Source organism: Stylophora pistillata, chromosome 1 (genome assembly GCF_964205215.1).
Source record: "Stylophora pistillata chromosome 1, jaStyPist1.2, whole genome shotgun sequence".
NCBI classification, from domain to species: domain Eukaryota; kingdom Metazoa; phylum Cnidaria; class Anthozoa; order Scleractinia; family Pocilloporidae; genus Stylophora; species Stylophora pistillata.
In genome coordinates, this window is record NC_142519.1 from 60926613 (window position 1) to 60946420 (window position 19808).

General features: G+C 37.9%; 3 protein-coding genes and 1 pseudogene across 3 annotated transcripts; 3 read left to right on the plus strand and 1 right to left on the minus strand.

The window, feature by feature from the left end:
• LOC148743565 (adenosine receptor A1-like) overlaps positions 1-2058 on the plus strand; it is a 7098-nt pseudogene extending 5040 nt beyond the window's left edge.
• A 4241-nt stretch (positions 2059-6299) lies between these two features.
• On the minus strand, positions 6300-8068 carry LOC148743566 (uncharacterized). Its single transcript, XM_088727661.1, has 3 exons — positions 7715-8068; positions 7533-7621; positions 6300-7422 (listed from the first exon to the last, which is right to left on the minus strand). Exons 1-3 carry the CDS (start codon positions 8003-8005, stop codon positions 7008-7010), a joined length of 795 nt encoding a protein of 264 aa, XP_088583787.1. The 5' UTR covers positions 8006-8068; the 3' UTR covers positions 6300-7007.
• Positions 8069-8961: 893 nt separating this feature from the next.
• LOC148743567 (GFP-like fluorescent chromoprotein amFP486) lies at positions 8962-12388 on the plus strand. The gene is made up of 5 exons (XM_088727672.1): positions 8962-9323; positions 9836-9933; positions 10349-10567; positions 11268-11477; positions 12134-12388. The coding sequence occupies exons 1-5, from the start codon at positions 9306-9308 to the stop codon at positions 12261-12263; spliced, it is 675 nt and encodes a 224-aa protein (XP_088583798.1). The 5' UTR covers positions 8962-9305; the 3' UTR covers positions 12264-12388.
• A 3182-nt stretch (positions 12389-15570) lies between these two features.
• Positions 15571-18711, plus strand: LOC148743568 (GFP-like fluorescent chromoprotein amFP486). Its single transcript, XM_088727684.1, has 5 exons — positions 15571-15810; positions 16162-16259; positions 16675-16893; positions 17597-17806; positions 18459-18711. Exons 1-5 carry the CDS (start codon positions 15793-15795, stop codon positions 18586-18588), a joined length of 675 nt encoding a protein of 224 aa, XP_088583810.1. The 5' UTR covers positions 15571-15792; the 3' UTR covers positions 18589-18711.
• The last annotated feature ends 1097 nt before the right edge of the window (positions 18712-19808 follow it).

Sequence of the window (19808 nt, forward strand, 5' to 3'; positions counted from 1 at the left end):
AAACAAAGAAAGTTTATATCATTGTTTGCCATAGTCTAAAAGCCAGACTATTGGCAACATCAAAATGTGAGAATACCATTCATATAGAAGTGCTCATGTTCAATACCCATACCTGCTCTAAACTTTTTTAGGATTCCGGCATGTTTTCGGTCAACATGAACTTGCCTTTCCACTCCACATATGCCACATTTTACGTGATATGGCCATGCAATTATTTGCCCTTTGTGCTTTACAGTCGTTTTTGGCGAGGAAACGACAACTTTGCTTCCTTCAAGTTTATGAAGCTCTGCAAATCAATAAACACTTAATGACTGGTCCCGAGGGGAACAGTCAATTTTGTTTCCCGAGAATCTCAATGTTTCCCGAGACGAAGTCGAGGGAAACATTGAGTTTCGAGGGAAACAAAATTCACTGTTCCCCAAGGGACCAGTCATTAAGTGATTTGTTATATAGCAAAACAAAACGAGATAGAGATAGAGATAGACCACTTACCTTCATTTAGTTGTTGAACTTGTTCATCCGAAAGAACTTTAGATGGTACTTTCTGTGACTTCTGTGGAATGTTAGCTGATGCACGACCGATCCTTTCGTTACTTTTGGCGCCAATGACGATTGTGGGAACTTTCTTACCAAACAACAACTTAACTGGGTGAATAATGACTACAATGAAAGTACATAATTAAGGCAATTAGTATGATATGTTAAGCCATCGTGTAAAGTATGTATCACTGAACGCACAGCAGGAAATTCGAGCCGAGATCAACAGACATTTCAGTGAGAAACTAGCTTCTTCCTAAGGAGCCACAATTTCATGATATTTATAAATATATATATATAAATGTACTGGTACTTACTTAACAGCTTATCAACGCCATTTAATATCGAGGGAATTTCAAGTTCCAACTGTTTGTCAGTATCAATGGTGTATCTTTCCTGGCGTCCAGATATACGAGAACCCCTATTAAGTTTGACAGCAATATTCTCGCCTATACCAAGCTCTTTAGCTGTCGAGTCCAATGCAGCAAATTCACTAACTAAGACAGGAAATAAAAAGAGAGACCTCTTTCTATTAATTATTTGCCACTGATTTGCCTGCTATCAATTCGTTAATCATTGCAATGAATGAGAAAACTTACCGCACATGGTTTCGGAGCTTCACTAGACTTTTCGTTGTGACGGAATCTACTTGGCAGCGAAATTTATTTTTTTGTATGAAGTCATCGCCTTTGGCTCCTTCGTTGTAAAAGAATGCAACGCATTCTATCGTTTTCAACTCCATAACACTGACCATTACTTACATCATTATACACTACAAGTCCTGCAACACAAAGTAGACAATCGACAACTGGTCACAACTGAATGAAACCGGTCTCGGTAGTGACATGTGCCCACGCTTTCATGATGATTTGACCCTTGACCAAAGATCTGAAAGATGAGAGGGCCCACGCGGGTGGGAGGTAACTTTCGTCACGGCCATCACGGAACCGTCACGCTGAAGTGCGTCACTATTGTTAGTCATTTTCTCCACTGCGTGACATCCGGCACAGGAAATTTCCGGGGGAACGTTGAGATCCACGATCCGAACTTCCTAACAACCAAAATCCAAAATCCGGGCCCAGAAACTGGATAAAACCGCGATCCGCTGTGATCATAGGATCCGCAGATCCGTTGAAATTTCGCTTTGAATCCAGAATCCGGGATAAAATATTTACCAAATCCGCCGATCCGTAGACCTATTCACCCCCCTCTAAACGGAACATGGCAGGGGTTGTGACGACAATCCTAATGATGTTTTACATCACTTACCTTCCACAGTTTATAATTTTTCATCTGGAAAACTTCTGCAGCCCTTGCCAGATCAGCGAAGATTCAATAGTATTTCATAAAATCAGCGTCATTACCTCACGCTTTATATTTTTCAATTCAGCAGCCAATCCATTCGTTTACGCTTGGAGAATGCCGAGATATCGCCGACCTTTGGCAAGCTGCTGGAAAGCTATCCGAGATAAACTAAAGTTTGGCTCGCTGTTAGCGACTTGACTCATTTTTCTTTATTGAACAAATAAGGAACAAGTGACATAAACAGAAGACAAACTGGACGCGCGTTTGTTATGCGATAATGTTAGAGTTTTGGATAACGTGTTTTGGTATTGTCACGTTACTTCTTTGCTATGTCAGGTGTTCTCTTCGTTGGAAACTCACTGGACTAGAACAGAAGGATTTAATATAGGAAATCACATGAACGGGAAAATGTCAAAAATACTGGAAAGAAGCAGACTTTTATTTAATAAACTGACATTAAACTATGAGGAAAAAACTCCTTTAAAATTATGAAAAGAGTTTTCTGAGAAAGTTCCTTTGAGATTCCGAGAAAATTTGAAAACCGTTCTTCATCTTTGGAGCGTTTTTCAGGAGTCTGAAATGTAGTCAAGTTGTGAAAGAAATGCCACAATGGAACTCCCATTAGGCAAATAACTGTGATGTTGAGCAGCCAAAACAGCAGCAGGCCAAACAAAAGCTTGTTTATTTCAAACGTTAACAATAAAACAATTAATTGTGGTCTACGTTTGTGAATATATGAAAATCATACCGTATGTGAACTGCGGTTTAAGAAATTAGTATGCGAGTGATCTTCGCAGACTACTTAAGTAGAAGTGAAAATGAGGCCTGAAAAAAATTCGGGCCTGTACGGGATTCGAACCCATGACTTCTGCGATAGCGGTGTATAAGTCTTTGAATTAGCATGCATGTATATTGGGCTCGGAACAAATTGACTTCTCTGCAACGCTTCATATTAATGACAAATTAAATAACTTTTCGAAGCGTTATATCATTTTCACCCTTGAAGGATTGTTTTTTCAATATGTCATCAGCAATTGATAACATGTAGGTTATTTAAAAAAAAAAGGTAAAAAAACAAACAAACATAAAAAACAAATAAATATTGTGACGTTGCGCTTCATTGAGTCGGTTACCTGATTTCACGCGACAAATTGAATGCACTTTTTTTTCTCCGGAAGTCCATCCATTCGGAGGAACACGAACTCTTTTTTTTTTGTCCAGTACGTGACCAAACCTACAGCCAACCGATAACAAAATATTTTTAAACGTCTATCAGGTTTCTGCTTTGTCGTTTCATTATAACTTTTAAGTGGAACTTAGCCTATTTTGACCAAAATATTCCATGAATCAAGCGAAAATGGGATGAAAGCAGTTTTAATTATTTTCCTCCAAAGAAAATTAAGCTAATGATGGTTTCCTTCATAACTTAAAGTGGAATTAGCAAACGAAGTTCAAATCAATACCTTGCCCATTCCTCGCCATTATGTCTTGAAAATGCATTTGCTGTCATTTTACAATGTAGCTTAAGGAGAATTAAAGGACAAAGACCGGGCCAACATTATTCCTCGTCTTGTTCTTCCGTTGAAACGGCTTGGGTCAATTTTGTTAACGAATGAAGGTCAATGGAGTGATGTTCCTCGTTATACCCTACGAAAGCATAGAAAATTCTTGGGTTGTCCTGTTATCGTATACTTTACGTAGAATTAACGAACGAAGGTCAATGATTTTCCTCGTCATGTCCATCCGATGTTCGCAGAGAGAATATTCCGGCTGTCCTTCACATACGCCGGCATAACAAGTACATTAATGAGATACATTGAAATATATGAAGTTCATATATTTTGTACTGCGGTATTAGATACGTATGATGCACGATCCTCGCAGTAGATAGCGCTATTTAAGCAATAGCGAAAATCAGACCTGAAAAAAATCAGGCCTGTACGGGATTCGAACCACTGACCTCTGCGATACTAGTGCAGCGCTCTACCAATTGAGCTAACAAGCCAACTGGGAGCAGGCCGTTAAGTTGATTCGTAATAAACCCGTGAAAGTGATAAATGAGATACAATGAAATATATGAAGCTCATATATTTTGTACTGCGGTATTAGATACGTATGATGCACGATCCTCGCAGTAGTTAGCACTATTTAAGCAATAGCGAAAATCAGACCTGAAAAAAATCAAAACCTAGGTCAGTGGTTCGAATCACGTACAGGAATCAACTCGATCAAAGAAGTCTTAAAGTTAGCATTTTTGAACCTGAACTTGTATCACTCAAAGGTGTTGAAGAAGAACTTATGGGCTCAAGATAAGAGATTCAGGAGTGGAAGGAAAAAATTGAAGACCTGGAAGATCAAAAGAAAGAACTAGTGAGAGAAATGAATGAAGCCATGAAAGAAACGGACGAACACCTGAAGGAAAAAGATGAGGAAATAGCTCAATTAAGAGGACAAAACGATGAGTTGTTTCAGCATATAAATAAGCTCGAGGCGAGGCTGGAGGAGGTAGGGTGCACTGGGAAGAAGCTGGGTGATCTTTGCCAAAGGCAGAGGTCCAGGCAACTAAAAGAACTAAAAAGTAGAGCAGAAGTGGCACTCTGGTTCATGAAGTCATATGGATTGGAATTGAGTTGCCTCAAAGGTGCGGATGCCAAACATGGCACACAATATACGCTTCATTTTAACAGTGAAAAGTCTACCGTACCCACACCCACACCAACCAGCATTACAGATGAGGAAGATGAAAAACTGGAACAAGTCCTCTTTCTCTTAAATAAATTCTGTGCAAGTGATGAACTTTATCACGAACTTACAATGATGTGTGATGAGCTCCCAAAGTCTTATTTAGTCAAACAAAAGCGAAATGAACTTAACAAGATTTGCACAATTCAACCTGTTCCAGGCCAGTACCCAGGTGCCCAGATATCTTTCTCTGAGACAGATTGAACATATGAGAGAACTTTTAAAAAATAATCCACATTATGACCTAAATGAACCTGTGAAAGTCAAGATCAGTGGTGATGGGGCAAAAATGTCCAGGAACACTAATTTCATGATCCTCTCCTTCTGTCTTCTTCAAACTGGTGAAAAGGTGATGTTCTCCAAAGGCAACAGAACCATAGCAATTGTCAATGGCCCAGAAAAGTATGACACCATGGTAAACTCTTTCAGATCAGCCATCAATGAAATCAACACTACTTTGGAAGCTGGCTCAATTGAGGTTGATGGGAAAGAAGTGAAAATTGAAATGTTTCTGGGAGGAGATTATAAGTTTCTTCTCATGGCCATGGGTCTTAGTGGTGCCACATCTACTTATGCTTGTCTTTGGTGCCTTATTCACAAGTTGGATAGATGGAACACTGAAAAACCAATCGAGCACTACCTCTCTACAGAAATGAAAAGGACTGTCTAATATTAAATCTATGCTACTCCTTCGGAAATTTTCTGTTATAAATCAGCCCCTTTTAAATATTGAACTAGACCATGTCATTTTGGATGAACTCCACCTGATGATGAGAATAACAGACCACCTACTTGAAAACTTAATGACTGAAGTCATGGAAAGGGACAGCAATGGTGACCTCAGAAAGGGAAGGGGAGAGAAGAAAGGTGTGTACTTAGAGTCCCTTGTCAAGGCTATAAATAATATTGGAATTCCTTTCTCTATCTGGGAAAAGAAGAATGCAGATGGGAAAGGAAGTGGATCTTATGACTGGACAAGTTTAATTGGATCAGATAAAAAAAAGCTTATGGAATTTCTGCCAGCACAACTGCAACAAAAAGATATCCTCTTCCCTGAAACGAAAGATGTTGTAATTCAGCTGTGGTCTGACTTCAACAATCTCTACAAAATCATAAATGATTACAACACAAATGCTGAACAGTACCTTGAGGTCTCAGAAAGGGGGAAGAAATTCATAGATCTGTTTTGTTCACTTGCTAACAAAAGGATAAAATATGGAAAGGACAGAGTCACACCTTACATGCATTCACTAGCCTACCATGTGCCACTTGTCATCAAAACATTTTCATCAATTAAGCAGTTCACAGGGCAAGGTGTAGAAAAAAATAATGATGATGCAAAAAGAACTTTATTTCAGAAGTCTAATAAGTGGGATGCTGCTAGAGATGTTCTACCTCTGGAATTCCGACAACTCTCATTGCAAGGCCATGAGAGAGAGAAGCAAAAATATGAAAAGAAACAGGATTGCTACTGGAATGAAGGCATTGTTCAATCAAGAAAAAAGAGGAAACGATCACAAGTAACTTTTGTGGAACCATCTGACCAAGAACCAGGCCCTTCTAGTGCAGCTTTGGATCACAATGGGGAAGATCTCAATAAACTTAGCATGGCTCAACTCCATAAGAGGATCAGAACAAAGAACATTCAAGTAAAGGGGCTAGCAAAATTTAAAAAATGTGAGTTAATTGAGGTGCTAAAAAAGACCCAGTGAATCAGTCAGCATAATTTATGCAAAGAACTTAGATTAAACAAGCCATTTGACTGTAATTCAATAGGAATAGAAACAGTTGTAAGATACAGATGTATTCAAGTTATTTTCTGAAAAATTAACAGTGAGCCTTTACCATTACCAATGTAAATGTAGCAGAGAAATTCTGGTTAAAATGGTTTTCAGCTACTTTGATTCTCAATTTCTTTCCATGGCAATGAATAGTGATAATAATTATTATTATTATTATCTATGATGATACAAAGAAATCTAGAATTAAACCGCATTAAAACCATTTTAACCCGAATTTCTTCTTGAACATTACTTTCAAATTATTATAGAAATGGCTGTTTCACTTCTGTACAACTCTGGCATAAGTAATTTGTTGAAGCCAGCCAGCAATCTATGAAATTAATTCAGGATAATAGCTGACCCCAGCCCCCTCCACATTAAAAAAACAGGTTTGACGAAATGAGTAAAATAAAATGTACTGAGACATTTTCATACAAGCATAATGAACACTATGTCTATATTTAGTTGACAATATGTTATATCATAATTATATTTAAATTATTTTCATTCCAGACTTGAAAAAATTAATTCATCGTTTCATTGCTACAGTTCTGTTTCGTATGTTGCCAGATGTAAAAAAAACTTCATTTAAAAATAGTAATAACAATAATAGTGTTCATTATTGTTTATTTTTACATTGGATTAAATAGTAAATCTATCGCATGCCCTCCTATTCACTGTAATAATAACATTTTCAACTGGAGACATGGGTGCCTGTTTAAGTTTACCATTAGAAAAGATGAAGTTAAGCACCGGTTTTAATTTAAGGTGGAAACTTACAGCAATACCTTGCCCAAGCTCATTCAAATAATAGTACCAATAAGAGGGAAGGGAAAACCTACTAAAATCAGTGATTTCATATACCATTGAAATCCCATCCCCTGACAAGGTTCCACGACCTCTAAATATATATCTGAGGATATCATGATCAACTGGAATTTCTGCTGAGTAGGTGGCTTTCACAGCCTCGCTTTTAAGAATGCCTAATATTGCCTCAGTAAAAACAACAGCAGCCTTCTCTAGTCGTTCAGCGCTGATCTTTGGATAAGGGTAACCCCTGTCAGATATAGTTTAGAGAGAAAACAATTAGAATTATTCTTTCTAAGGCCACTGTAAAAAGTTAACCAATGAATTATTCAATTTCGCCTACTGCAAAATTCATTTGACCTGATTAATTCATTAGACAAGCGGGTAGAAGGCTCCCAAGAGCTTGTCCAAGCCGGCCAATCTTTCCACTTTACTAGATACTCTTCATCCTGCATAAAATTGAAATAAGACAGCTATTTTAGCCCTTGGGGTAAAACAATGAACCCAATAAATTACTAAGCTCCATTTGAATTCAGTCGCACCTTTTTATTCGAGGATTTCCGCTTGCTGATAAGCCTCTCCACTTCATATAATTTTGCCCCAGGTTTATATTTCCTTTTGCCTTTTGAAGCTGTTTCAAAGTCCGCAGAAGAAAGATTATTTAACGCAACATAATCCACACGATCTGTGCCTCGCGACGATCGCGCCATATTGTTATGCAATCTAACATATCTGGGCATGCTCTGTAGAACTTTGAATACACCGCAGACCTGAAGTACAGCCTGAACGAAATGTTTTGGATTTCTGGTAATGTGGATGACTTTAGCTGTCATTGATTTCGCCTAATGAGCTGTGACTGAAAAGTGGTATCCAAACGTTTGTTTATAGTACTTCAGTGTTTTTCGATATTAATAGTAAAGTGGTTTTTATCGATTGTTATCGATACATCATACATAAAGCTACATTTTTTAAAACTGCAGCGTCGATATTTATATCAACGATATTTATATCGTCGATATTTATATCGATATTTATATCGTCGATATTGATATCGTCGATATTGATATCGTCGATATTTATATCGTCGATATTTATATCGTCGATATTTATATCGTCGATATTTATATCGATATTTATATCGATATCACATTTACATTATATGTTGCTTTGTTACGTAATGTGGGTTGAGAGCTGGTAAACTCTTGTAGCACGACATCCATGTAGCAGACTTTTTAACTAAAGCTTCGATATTTACGTAACATTGCATAATATGCTGAGTAATAACATAACGTGGGGTGCTGAAGCAAGAGTCGTTTTTCTGTGCGAGCGATGCATTTCCATTAGGTTTAGGTTACGCATATTGCACCCAAATTAAGACACCAAAATAGAATTTATCTGACTGTGCGATACCGATAAGACCTTGCGGAGCCCAGACAAGAGATGAAAGACGAATTGATTCTAAACTGGATTACAGCTGTACTATTAACGGAAATCTGTAATGCACAATTTTGAGATTGACCTTGAGCTAAGGTGGGTGCAGTGCATTTCCAGTAGTTTTAAGTTGCGCCCAATGTTCGGTACCCAGAAAAGAAATCAATTGCGTTTTTTCTGCTTAAGTGATCACGTTTGTGGTACTATAAATCTGGCGAAAGGTACAGGTTAGACATCAGTGAGCTTCACCTGTTACATATACTGCGTAGTTATGTAACGCGAAAGGTGCAGGTTAGACATCAGTTAGGTTCACGTGTTATATACTGCGTAGTGACATAACGTGGGTTGAGACGCGATTAATTCTTGTAGTAGTATTTACAGGTAGCACACTTTTTCAACTAAAGCGTCGATAATTGCATAACATTGCATAATATTCTGCGTGGTTACATAACGTGGGTTGAGAGCCGGTAAATTGTTGTAGCAGGATCTACAAGTAGCACACTTTTTCAACTAAAGCGTCGATAGTTACGTAACATTGCATTTTATGCGGCGTAGTTAAATAATATGAGGCGGGAGATTGCTATAAATTTGGTGAAAGGTGGTAGTCAGACATCAGTCAGCTTCTGACCTGCTAGACAGACCCGCCGAATCGAACCGCCACTTGTTGGAAACGTTTGAGCCTCAGGAAAGAAAGACCTCAAGATGTCTCATTCAAAGCAAGTAAGCAAATTGCAACTCAGTCATTATTACCTTTTCTTTTTTCAATTCAATCAAGTGTTCAACCTTTCTGTCACACCACACCATGTGATTCCAAAACAACTTGTGAACTATTTCAGGCTTAACTTGCTAAAACATTGAAACGTCAATTGAATCTCAGCTCCAAAGCAAAAGGTTCGGAAATATTGAAACGGATTGTCACCCGTCTTCGGTGTCATAACGGTCCATTGGTCCGTAGACTGTTTGTTTCAATGTATGATAATGTTACACCTAATAAACTTTCGGAAAAGATAATCACAGCCTCGGAGAGTTCTGTGTTATAGGCAGTTTCGACTCGATAAAGTTTTACACATTTTTTCTCAGTATATAGCCAGTTTATCGCCGATACCATTAAGGTGACAAATGTGCCATGTTATGTAACTTTGAAAACATCATGTAAAGTTTTCTGGCGTAAAGGAATGTTGAGCTTCAGCTCCAAAACAGTTATTTGTTGTTTTTTTCTTTCCAATATTAAGGCCTTAGCCCATACCATGAAGATGACCTGGCTTATGGAAGGAAGCATAAATGGTCATGCATTTACCATCGAAGGGGAAGGCACTGGAAAACCTTACGAGTAAGTTTATGCGAGATAACGACCTGCATATAAATTCTCCTTTTGAGTAAACTCAGTGCTAGTCAGATAATCGGGGAAAACCTGCTAACTCATTTGCTACCAACGCAAACTTGAAAAATAAACCACATCTTGCAGACTTCGAATGGACGAGAATTTGATTATGTCAACTATGTTTCTTGTGCCCATTTGTGACATCTGGTTCCCTCAAAAAGGTAGATACATCAGGGCTCTGTAACGTAATTCAGTTTTCTTCATAGTCAATTCCTACACTTAAAATTAACAATGTTCTTTATTCAGAAGTCATTGTAAAGAAATCTTTCGTGATGAAATTAAACAAATAAATCAAGTGTAGTTGCGGCGATTTCGCTTTTAAAGTAATACCATGACAAAAACCCTCTATATCTGAATATTTCAGAGGCAAGCAAGCAGGGACATTCCGTGTTACGAAGGGCGGACCCCTTCCATTTGCCTTTGACTTAGTGGCACCGACCTTGAAGTATGGATTCAAGTGTTTTATGAAGTACCCTGCTGATATACCTGACTATTTCAAGCTGGCATTTCCCGAAGGTCTAAAATACGACAGAAAAATAACATTTGAAGATGGAGGGTGTGCCACGGCCACTGTGCAAATGAGGTGAGCATTTCCTTATCAATTAACTGGTTATCAGCTTTCTAACTGGCAGACTGCACAGAAGTCTCTGATAAAAAAGGGAACGTTTCTCATCTGCTTGTGTTGATTTCGCTGTCGGGCTCTACGCATTTTATTTTTATTAATGATGAAAGAACGAAAGCATCGGAGAAAGATCCTCCTCCAAATAATCATTAACTGTTCTACAATTAATATCAATAATTTATAAAACGCCACAAAACTCTTAAGATATCTTCTATTTTATGGAGTCTTTGATATTTTTACCAGTCACTTCAACTTTCTCACATATTTTGCATCATTGCACAAAGATTTGATCGCGACGCGAGAAAGTGAACATTTATGACTGATTTTCATGTTTCTAAATTACATCACCGAAGATTAAACCAAAACTGCAGTAAATTGCGTAAACAGGTAAGTTATTTTGTTTCCTTAAAGGAATAAGGCAAACCTTAGTTTTCAAAAGTAAACCTTAATTTTTCAGCTTGGAGATTTGGCATTCCGTGTTTATTCCCTTATCCTTGATTATGTTCGTTTCTTTAAGCCCTACTCTTGTTTACTCTTTTTGCTTCAGTCTCATTCCTTTTTCAACCTTTCTTCCACGTTAAAAGAACTAAAGACTTTTCAGCCGCAGTTGTTCGTTATGTATTACCTATTCTGTGTTCTGAAATACTTTCTACTTGGACAGCCTCAAAGGCAACACCCTTATGCACAAGACCAATTTTCAAGGAGGCAACTTTCCCATTGACGGTCCCGTCATGCAGAAAAGGACTCTTGGCTGGGAACCAACCTCAGAGAAAATGACTCCTTGTGATGGAATAATCAAGGGAGACACTATCATGTACCTGATGGTTGAAGGAGGCAAAACTCTGAAATGCCGATATGAAAACAATTACAGGTAATTATATGTGTACATAGATTAACATGTATCTAACTCATTCTTCGTGGACTTTCCTGAGCCCCTTAAAAAGTATTTTTTTTTAACTACGTTATAATGAGAATTGGAAAATTTATCAAACGTGACAATAAATTTTCTCTGCATCTCCATATGGAAGAATGTAGCTGCTAGCTGTGAGAAGTACGAATTTAATTCTTGAGGCTCAATGGTCAAGAGGATTATTTTTATTTCGCCTGTTTTAGTAAGGTCCATACTGCAAAGATAAACGGACATTACTTTTGGAAAGAAGAATTCCAGTAACGGTAGTGCGATAATTGAAATTGGAAAATGATTGTCTTGTGGTAATAGCACTAATTATAAGTTGAAGCAGTTTTGCAGAACGGTTTAAGTCACCGTCGAGATTTTGCCATCTAATTTTGCAATCACTGCTTTAGCAACTACACTTCATAGTTACAGAGAAAACTGAGGCTCCAGTTTGTTCGCTTACGATTCCATTACGATGTTAACTTACACTGATGGAAACTATCTGGATCTCCGAGGTTACTAGTAAGGCTTTTAAGACCTTGGAATTAGACGATAAATCAAGTTCTTTTACTTTTATACCTCATATTTTAGGACGGAACGTCATGAGTTATCCTTGATCTTTTACTCTTCAGGGCCAACAAGCCAGTTCAGATGCCACCGAGCCATTTTGTGGATCTTCGTCTTACCAGAACCAATCTTGATAACGAAGGACTGGCGTTTAAACTTGAAGAGCATGCTGTTGCAAGAGTCCTCGAGGTTTGAACGTTGCAAGGAGTCAAAACCGATGTGGACAAAAAAACCACATGGCATGTATCTAATGACATGTATTTTGACAAGTAATTCATTGGAATATTCACAGATTATTGAATAAAATCTGGGAAAAAATGTGTCTTTCCTTGTGTTGAGTTACACAAACAAAATAACTGGGTCAATCATGGGATAAGAGTTACTAGTTTCTTTGCTGATTACATATTTGAAGTACCATCGTGGTCTCAAATAGGCTAAATGTCCGGCTATCGCAAAAACTATTACAGAATTTCCACCAACAGGTTTTCTCAATCTTCTGTAATCCTGCGGATCAATTCGTTTAGCCCATAACTTTTGACATTTTTTCTCACTGTTAACTTCTTAGTTGCACATGATACATGGGTAGGAAATTTTATAAAAAGAACTTTCTTGGTGGGAAAAATATGCATGATTTGAATTTGCAACCTGTTAGCAAACTCTATGCCGAGGTTCTTGTGAGACAGATCACCAAAAAAAACAGCTTTTCTACGGCAGAAACCTGCCCTTACTAAGCTGAAATAGATCAAGAGTTGTTGGTATCACAACTGTAGGCTCAAAACAGCCTTGTTTTTACTTTTCGGGTACAGATAGACCTACACCTGTCAAACCACTAAATAGTAATATTGCAAACAGTATCGAGCAGTGTTTAGAACCCAAGACACTGAATACGAAGCCCTACCACCTCTCATTTAAATTTCAACAGCAGTCAAGTAGCTTTGTTGAAGAGCTGACATATCCAGAAGACTTCCAAAGACAATTTCTCCATGGATTCAGAGGGATTCCTCATCCTCAATACTAAAAATGTATTACTAGAAGCCTTTCCGATGACATAGCAGGATATTATGCGACTGCATTCTCAAGCAACTCAACGTCCTTTTGGATATATCACCCTGGATTTACCCTCAGCTAGTGATGATACCAGACGATTGTTAAGTCATCTTTTAAGACACGAAGCAGGATGTATGCAGATTTATAATGAAAGATCAGATAATGAACCTAGCATTGATCTACTTAAAACGTATATCGATCGTGTCATTGATCATTGAACACAAAAACATGCTCATGTCTTCAATTGTTTATATTAATAAGACATACCATTTCTTCAAGCCGCAACTACATAGGTTGCATATAGGTTTACTCACACACATTTAGTGTCATGCTTTATTAAATAAAAGATGAAACGATATCTTTTGAGTGGTTTGTAGCTCATTGTATGAACTATTGAAAGTCATAATATCATACGGTCATAACTGTTATAATATCATACGGTATTGGCTTTAACGAGAATCTCTTTTATCGTATATATGTTTGGTACAGGGATGTAATATTCTTTCCGTCGCTTTGCTACATGCGTAGTCCTTTCGAGAAGAAAACTTTCCAATGAAGTTTTTGCATGGGAAGATACTTTTTTTCATACTTCCAGTCTAAATTAAGATCTACTGCACAGTTTTAAAAAAATAAACTTTTAATTTAAGGATTCAAGGGCGCGCTTTTGTTACCTCTTCAAATTTATTCGTGGGCAACGATCCTTGTAAATATGATTTCGGGCATAAAGCAGTTAATATTGGTACACTCATAAAAAAGAAAAAATTATGGGAGCTTGACATGATTTGTTCTTTATCTCGATGTGGCGTTCACTATGAGCTGGTAAAACTCCACAAGTCGTCTCCGTTCTGACATCTACCTATGGATCATAAATGAGCCAGAGTACTGGATGACTTAAGCTGTCATTGATTTCGCCTAATCAGCTGTGACTGAAAAGTGGTATCTAAAAGTTTGTTTACAGGACCTCAGTATTTTTCGATATTAACAGTAAAGTGGTTTTTATCGATTGTTATCGATACATCATACATGTAGCTACATTTTTTAAAACTGCAGCGCCGATATGTAAATGACATTTACATTATATGTTGCTTTGTTACGTAATGTGGGTTGAGAGCCGGTAAATTCTTGTAGCACGACATGCATGTAGCAGACTGTTTTAACTAAAGCGTCGATATTTACGTCGTAATAACATAACGTGGGGTGCTGAAGCAAGAGTCGTTTTTCTGTACGAGCAATGCATTTCCATTAGGTTTAGGTTGCGCATATTGGACCCAAATTAAGAGACCAAAATAGAATTTATCTGACTGTGCGATACCGATAAGACGGAGCCCAGACAAAAGATGAAGGAGGAATTGATTCTAAACTGGATTAAAGCTGTGCTATTAATATAAATCTGTCATGCACGAGTTTGCGATTGACCTTGAGCTAAGGTGGGTGCAGTGCATTTCCAGTAGTTTTAAGTTGCGCCCAATGTTCGGTACCCAGAAAAGAAATCAATTGCGTTTTTTCTGCTTAAGTGATCACGTTTGTGGTACTATAAATCTAGCGAAAGGTACAGGTTAGACATCAGTGAGCTTCACCTGTTACATATACTGCGTAGTTACGTAACGCGAAAGGTGCAGGTTAGACATCAGTTAGGTTCACGTGTTATATACTGCGTAGTGACATAACGTGGGTTGAGACGCGGCAAATTCTTATAGTAGTATTTACAGGTAGCACACTTTTTCAACTAAAGCGTCGATAGTTGCATAACATTGCATAATATGTATATGAGGACGATCCTTCGCAGTAAAGCACTATTTGAGCAATAGTGAAAATCAGACCTGAAAAAAATTTCAGGCCTGTACGGGATTCGAACCACTGACCTCTGCGATACTAGTGCAGCGCTCTACCAATTGAGCTAACAAGCCAACTGGGAGCAGGCCATCAAATTAATTCGATATAAACCCGTAGATGATAAATCAAACAACAACAAACATATGAAACATATGTGTGAACTGCGGTTATGAGACGTATATGAGAACGATCCTTCGCAGTAAAGCACTATTTGAGCAATAGTGAAAATCAGACCTGAAAAAAATTTCAGGCCTGTACGGGATTCGAACCACTGACCTCTGCGATACTAGTGCAGCGCTCTACCAATTGAGCTAACAAGCCAACTGGGAGCAGGCCATCAAATTAATTTGGCTTGTTAATTTGGCTCCCAGTTGGCTTGTTAGCTCAATTGGTAGAGCGCTGCACTAGTATCGCAGAGGTCAGTGGTTCGAATCCCGTACAGGCCTGAAATTTTTTTCAGGTCTGATTTTCACTATTGCTCAAATAGTGCTTTACTGCGAAGGATCGTTCTCATATACGTCTCATAACCGCAGTTCACACATATGTTTCATATGTTTGTTGTTGATTGCATAATATGCTGCGTAGTTACATAACGTGGGTTGAGAGCCGGTAACTTCTTGTAGTAGGATCTACAAGTAGCACACTCTTTCAACTAAAGCGTCGATAGTTACGTAACATTGCATTTTATGCGGCGTAGTTACATAATATGAGGCGGGAGATTGCTATAAATTTGGCGAAAGGTGGTAGTCAGACATCAGTCAGCTTCTGACCTGCTAGACAGACTCGCCGAATCTAACCGCCACTTGTTGGAAACGTTTGAGCCTCAGGAAAGAAAGACCTCAAGATGTCTCATTCAAAGCAAGTAAGTAAATTGCAACTCAGTCATTATTACCTTTTCTTTTTTCAATTCAATTTGGTCCGTAGACTGTTTGTTTCAATGTATGATAATGTTATACCTGATAAACTTGCGGCAAAGATAATCACAGGCACGGAGAGTTCTGTGTTATAGGCAGTTTCGATTCGATAAAGTTTTACACATTTTTTCTCAGTGTATAGCCAGTTTATCGCCGATACCATAAAGTTGACAAATGTGCCATGTTATGTAACTTTGAAAACATCATGTAAAGTTTTCTGTCGTAAAGCTTGAAACACAGGAATGTTGAGCTTCAGCTCCAAAACAGTTATTTGTTGTTTTTTTCTTTCCAATATTAAGGCCTTAGCCGATACCATGAAGATGACCTGGCTTATGGAAGGAAGCATTAATGGTCATGCATTTAACATCGAAGGAGAAGGCACTGGAAAACCTTACGAGTAAGTTCATGCGAGATAACGACCTGCATATAAATTCTCCTTTTGAGTAAACTCAGTGCTAGTCAGATAATCGGGGAAAACCTGCTAACTCATTTGTTACCAACGCAAACTTGAAAAATAAACCACATCTTGCAGACTTCGAATGGATGAGAATTTGATTATGTCAACTATGTTTCTTACGCCCATTTGTGACATCTGGTTGCCTCAAAAAGGTAGATACATCAGGGCTCTGTGACGTAATTCAGTTTTCTTCATAGTCAATTCCTACACTTAAAATTAACAATGTTCTTTAATTAGAAGTCATTGTAAAGAAATCGCTCGTGATGAAATTAAACAAATAAATCAAGTGTAGTTGCGGCGATTTCGCTTTTAAAGTAATACCATGACAAAAACCCTCTCCATCTGAATATTTCAGAGGCAAGCAAGCAGGAACATTCCGTGTTACAAAAGGCGGACCCCTTCCATTTGCCTTTGACTTAGTGGCACCGACCTTGAAGTATGGATTCAAGTGTTTTATGAAGTACCCTGCTGATATACCTGACTATTTCAAGCTGGCATTTCCCGAAGGTCTAAAATACGACAGAAAAATAACATTTGAAGATGGAGGGTGTGCCACGGCCACTGTGCAAATGAGGTGAGCATTTCCTTATCAATTAACTGGTTATCAGCTTTCTAACTGGCAGACTGCACATAGGTCTTTGATAAAAAAGGGAACGTTTCTCATATGCTTGTGTTGATTTCGCTGTCGAGCTCTACGCATTTTATTTTTATTAATGATGAAAGAACGAAAGCAACGGAGAAAGATCCTCCTCCAAATAATCATTAACTGTTCTACAATTAATATCAATAATTTATAAAGCGCCAAAAAACTCTTAAGATATCGTCGATTTTATGGAGTCTCTGATATTTTTACCAGTCACTTAAACTTTCTCACATATTTTGAATCATTGCACAAAGATTTGATCGCGACGCGAGAAAGTGACCATTTATGACTGATTTTCATGTTTCTAAATTGCATCACCGAAGATTAAACCAAAACTGCAGTAAATTGCGTAAACAGGTAAGTTATTTTGTTTCCTTGAAGGAGTAAGGAAAACCTTAGTTTTCAAAAGTAAACCTTAATTTTTCAGCCTGGAGATTTGGCATTCCGTGTTTATTCCCTTATCCTTGACTATGTTCGTTTCTTTCAGCCCTACTCTTGTTTACTCTTCTTTTTGCTTCAGTCTCATTCCTATTTAAACCTTTCTTCCACGTTAAAAGAACTAAAGACTTTTCAGCCGCAGTTGTTCGTTATGTATTACCCATTCTGTGTTCTGAAATACTTTCTACTTGGACAGCCTCAAAGGCAACACCCTTATGCACAAGACCAATTTTCAAGGAGGCAACTTTCCCATTGACGGTCCCGTCATGCAGAAAAGGACTCTTGGCTGGGAACCAACCTCAGAGAAAATGACTCCTTGTGATGGAATAATCAAGGGAGACACTATCATGTACCTGATGGTTGAAGGAGGCAAAACTCTGAAATGCCGATATGAAAACAATTACAGGTAATTATAAGTGTACATAGATTAACATGTATCTAACTCATTCTTCGTGGACTTTCCTGAGCCCCTGAAAAAGTATTTTTTTTAACTACGTTATAATGAGAATTGGAAAAGTTATCAAACGTGACAATAAATTTTCTCTGCATCTCCATATGGAAGAATGTAGCTGCTAGCTGTGAGAAATACGAATTTAATTCTTTAGGCTCAATGGTCAGGAGGATTATTTTTATTTCGCCTGTTTCAGTAAGGCTCAAACTTCAAAGATAAACGGACATTACTTTTGGAAAGAAGAATTCCAGTAACGGTAGTGCGATAATTGAAATTGGAAAATGATTGTCTTGTGGTAATAGCACAAATTATAAGCAGAAGCAGTTTTGCTGAACGGTTTAAGTCACCGTCGAGATTTTACCATCTCATTTTGCAATCACTGCTTTAGCAACTACACTCCATAGTTACAGAGGAAACTGAGGCTCTAGTTTGTTCGCTTACGATTCCATCACGATGTTAACTTACACTGATGGAAACTATCTGGATCTCCGAGGTTACTAAGGCTTTTAAGACCTTGGAACTAGACGATAAATCAAGTTCTTTTACTTTTATACCTCATATTTTAGGACGGAACGTCATGAGTTATCCTTGATCTTTTACTCTTCAGGGCCAACAAGCCAGTTCAGATGCCACCGAGCCATTTTGTGGATCTTCGTCTTACCAGAACCAATCTTGATAAGGAAGGACTGGCGTTTAAACTTGAAGAACATGCTGTAGCAAGAGTCCTCGAGGTTTGAACGTTGCAAGGAGTCAAAACCGATGTGGACAAAAAACCACATGGCATGTATCTAATGACATGTATTTTGACAAGTAATTCATTGGAATATTTACAGATTATTGAATAAAATCTGGGCAAACAATGTGTCTTTCCTTGTGTTGAGTTACACAAACGAAGTAACTGGCTCATTTATGGGATAAGAGTTACTAGTTTCTTTGCTGATTGCATATTTGAAGTATCATCATGGTCTCAAATAGGATAAATGTCCGGCTATCGCAAAAATTGTTACAGGATTTCCACCAACAGGTTCTCTCAATCTTCTGTAATCCTGCGGATCAATTCGTTTAGCCCATAACTTTTGACATCTTTTCTCACTGTTAACTTCTTAGTTGCTCATAATATATGGGTAGGAAATTTTATAAAAAGAACTTTCTTGGTTGGAAAAATATGCATGATTTGAATATGCAACCTGTTGGCAAACTATAGTGCCTAGGTTCTTGTAGGACAGATCACCCGAAAAAACGGCTTTTCCTCGGCAGAAACCTGCCCTTACTAAACTGAGATAGATCAAGAGTTGTTGGTATCACAACTGTAGGCTCAAAACAGCCTTGTTTTTACTTTTCGGGTACAGATAGACCTACACCTGTCAAACCACTAAATAGTAACATTGCAAACAGTATCGAGCAGTTTTTAGAACCCAAGAACTGAATACGAAGCTCTACCACCTCCCATTCAAATTTTAACAGCAATCAAGTAGCTTTGTTAAAGAGCTGACATGTCCAGAAGACTTCCAAAGACAATTTCTTCATGGATTGAGAGGGATTCTTCATCCTCAATACTAAAAATGTATTATTAGAAGCCTTACCGATGACATGGCAGGACATTATGCAAGTGCTTTTTCAAGCAAATCAACGTCCTTTTGGATATATCACCCTGGATTTACACCCAACTAGTGATGATACCAGACGATTATTAAGTCATCTTTCAAGACACGAAGCAGGATATATGCGGATTTACACTGAAAGATCAGAGAATGAACCTAGCATTGATCTGCTTAAAACGTATATCGATCGTGTCATTGATCATTGAACACAAAAACATGCTCATGTCTTCTATTGTTTATATTCTAGGAATTGTGAATTTTAATAAGACATACCATTTCTACAAGCCGCAACTACATAGGTTGTACATAGGTTTACTCACACATATTTAGTGTCATGCTTTATTCAATAAAAGATG